Source organism: Otolemur garnettii, unplaced genomic scaffold (assembly GCF_000181295.1).
Source record: "Otolemur garnettii isolate 467f Iridium unplaced genomic scaffold, OtoGar3 scaffold00028, whole genome shotgun sequence".
Taxonomy (NCBI): domain Eukaryota; kingdom Metazoa; phylum Chordata; class Mammalia; order Primates; family Galagidae; genus Otolemur; species Otolemur garnettii.
This window is the reverse complement of record NW_003852423.1, coordinates 3,915,736-3,917,390: the sequence shown is the minus strand read 5'-3', so window position 1 is coordinate 3,917,390 and position 1,655 is coordinate 3,915,736. Positions and strand designations below refer to the sequence as shown.

The 1,655-nt window shown below is 50.5% G+C and overlaps 1 protein-coding gene across 1 annotated transcript in view; it reads right to left on the bottom strand.

Moving 5' to 3' along the window:
- Positions 1-150: 150 nt before the first annotated feature.
- LOC100947032 (metallo-beta-lactamase domain-containing protein 1-like) overlaps positions 151-1,655 on the bottom strand; it is a 14,679-nt gene continuing 13,174 nt past the window's right edge. The window contains exon 2 of the mRNA XM_003788597.1: positions 151-896. Coding sequence (XP_003788645.1) covers positions 151-896 — 746 coding nt within the window. The remainder of the gene's footprint in view (positions 897-1,655) is intronic.

Genomic DNA, 1,655 nt, shown 5'->3' with positions numbered 1-1,655 from the left:
AAAAAAAAAAAAAAGAACTTTGTGTCCTCGGTAGAAATCTGGCCTCCTGGAAGGACTGGAAGCGACCACCCTTGACTGCTCTGATTCAGGCCTACTGGGTCCCCGTCGTCTCGCTCCTCGCTGGAAGGAAGGGCTTCCTTGAGGTAGAGTTCAGTCCCTCTCGGGACCAATCAGTCCTTGTCTGGGATCACTGGCTGCTGCCAGCTGCGCGACTTCCCTTAACACCAGAAAAGGGGCTCCGTGACCAGGCACAACTATGTCGGCGGCGTCTAGGACTCTCTTCCTGCTCCGCTCCTGGGCCACCGGGTCTTCACTCAGCGCCTGCCACGAATCCTCATCCCCATCGCGCTCAAACACATCGCCCGCTATCACCACGGTGCCCCGAGTCGTGCCCGCTACTACCACGCTCACGTCCCGCTGGCCCCCGTGGCCCGGTGTGGCCCACACTTCGAGCCCGGGCCCCAGCTGCAAAGGCCGTTCCTCATCCAGCGCGTGGGGCAGGTAGAGACCCCCAGGGAGGCAGAAGTCGTGCGAGACAAGCAATGCCGCGCCCGGAAACAAACCTAAGTTCCCGATGTGGTCCGAGTGCCCGTGGGTCCCCACCACCAAAGTTACATCTCCCGGGGACACCCCTTGCCTCGCTAGGGCCCCTAGCAGCGCCTCCCGAGCCCAGGGCCCCCCGGTGTCCACGAGGATGGGGCCACGGGCCACCTCCTCCAGGGCAATCTTTGCGCCGCCGCCCCCGCGCTGGGGCTCTCGCTGGCTACACGCTGGGCCCCAGGCTTGGGGCAAAACAAGGGTCACTGAGCCGTCGGCCCTCACAGCACCGTCCAAGCCCTTGGGCTCCGCGTAGCCCTCGGATAAGTCTCGACATATTGTTAAAAATTGGGACTGTCCTGCCAAAAGCGTGATGTCTGGTCACCCTACAGTAAGAGAATATACAGTTTTTGGCTGCCATGTGGCTATTTCACCAGAATATGAGTTTTGTATTATTTCTGTTAATTTTATAATGTTAAACTGTAATAATAACAAATAATTGTTGAGAAGTGATTATCGAGAACTGCTTATCAAAGTTTGCATTGTTGTCAGGAGTCGTCCCCCACCCCCCATCAATGGTGTCCCACTTTACCAATGTTAAAATCTGGTCACCTTAGATTATACGCACCTGACTTAGTTTTCAATCTTTATCTGAAGAAGAACTTGGCAGTGCTGGAGACAGTAATTTTCACTCTTATTTGGATAAATGAAATAATAATAATAAATAATAAAGTTCCACCTATAACTTGTGGAAATAAAGAGATAGGAAACTAATCTATAGAAAGCATGAATACTTTGGTAGTTTATAAGAAACATGTTTTCTTTTTCTTTTCATTTTCTTTTGAGACAGAGTCTCAAGCTGTTGCCTTGAGTAGAGTCCTATGGTGTCGCAGCTCACAGCAACCTCCAACTCTTAGGCTCAATGATCCTCTTGCCTCAGTTTTTCTATTTTTAGTAGAGATAGGATTTTGCTTTTGCTCAGGCTGGTCTCAACTCATGAGCTCAAGTTATCTACCTGCCTTGATCTCTCAGAGTGCTAGGATTACAGGTGTAAGTGACTGTGCCCAGCCAGAAATAGGTTTTATGTTAGAATGATAATTTTTTTTTTTTTTTTTTTT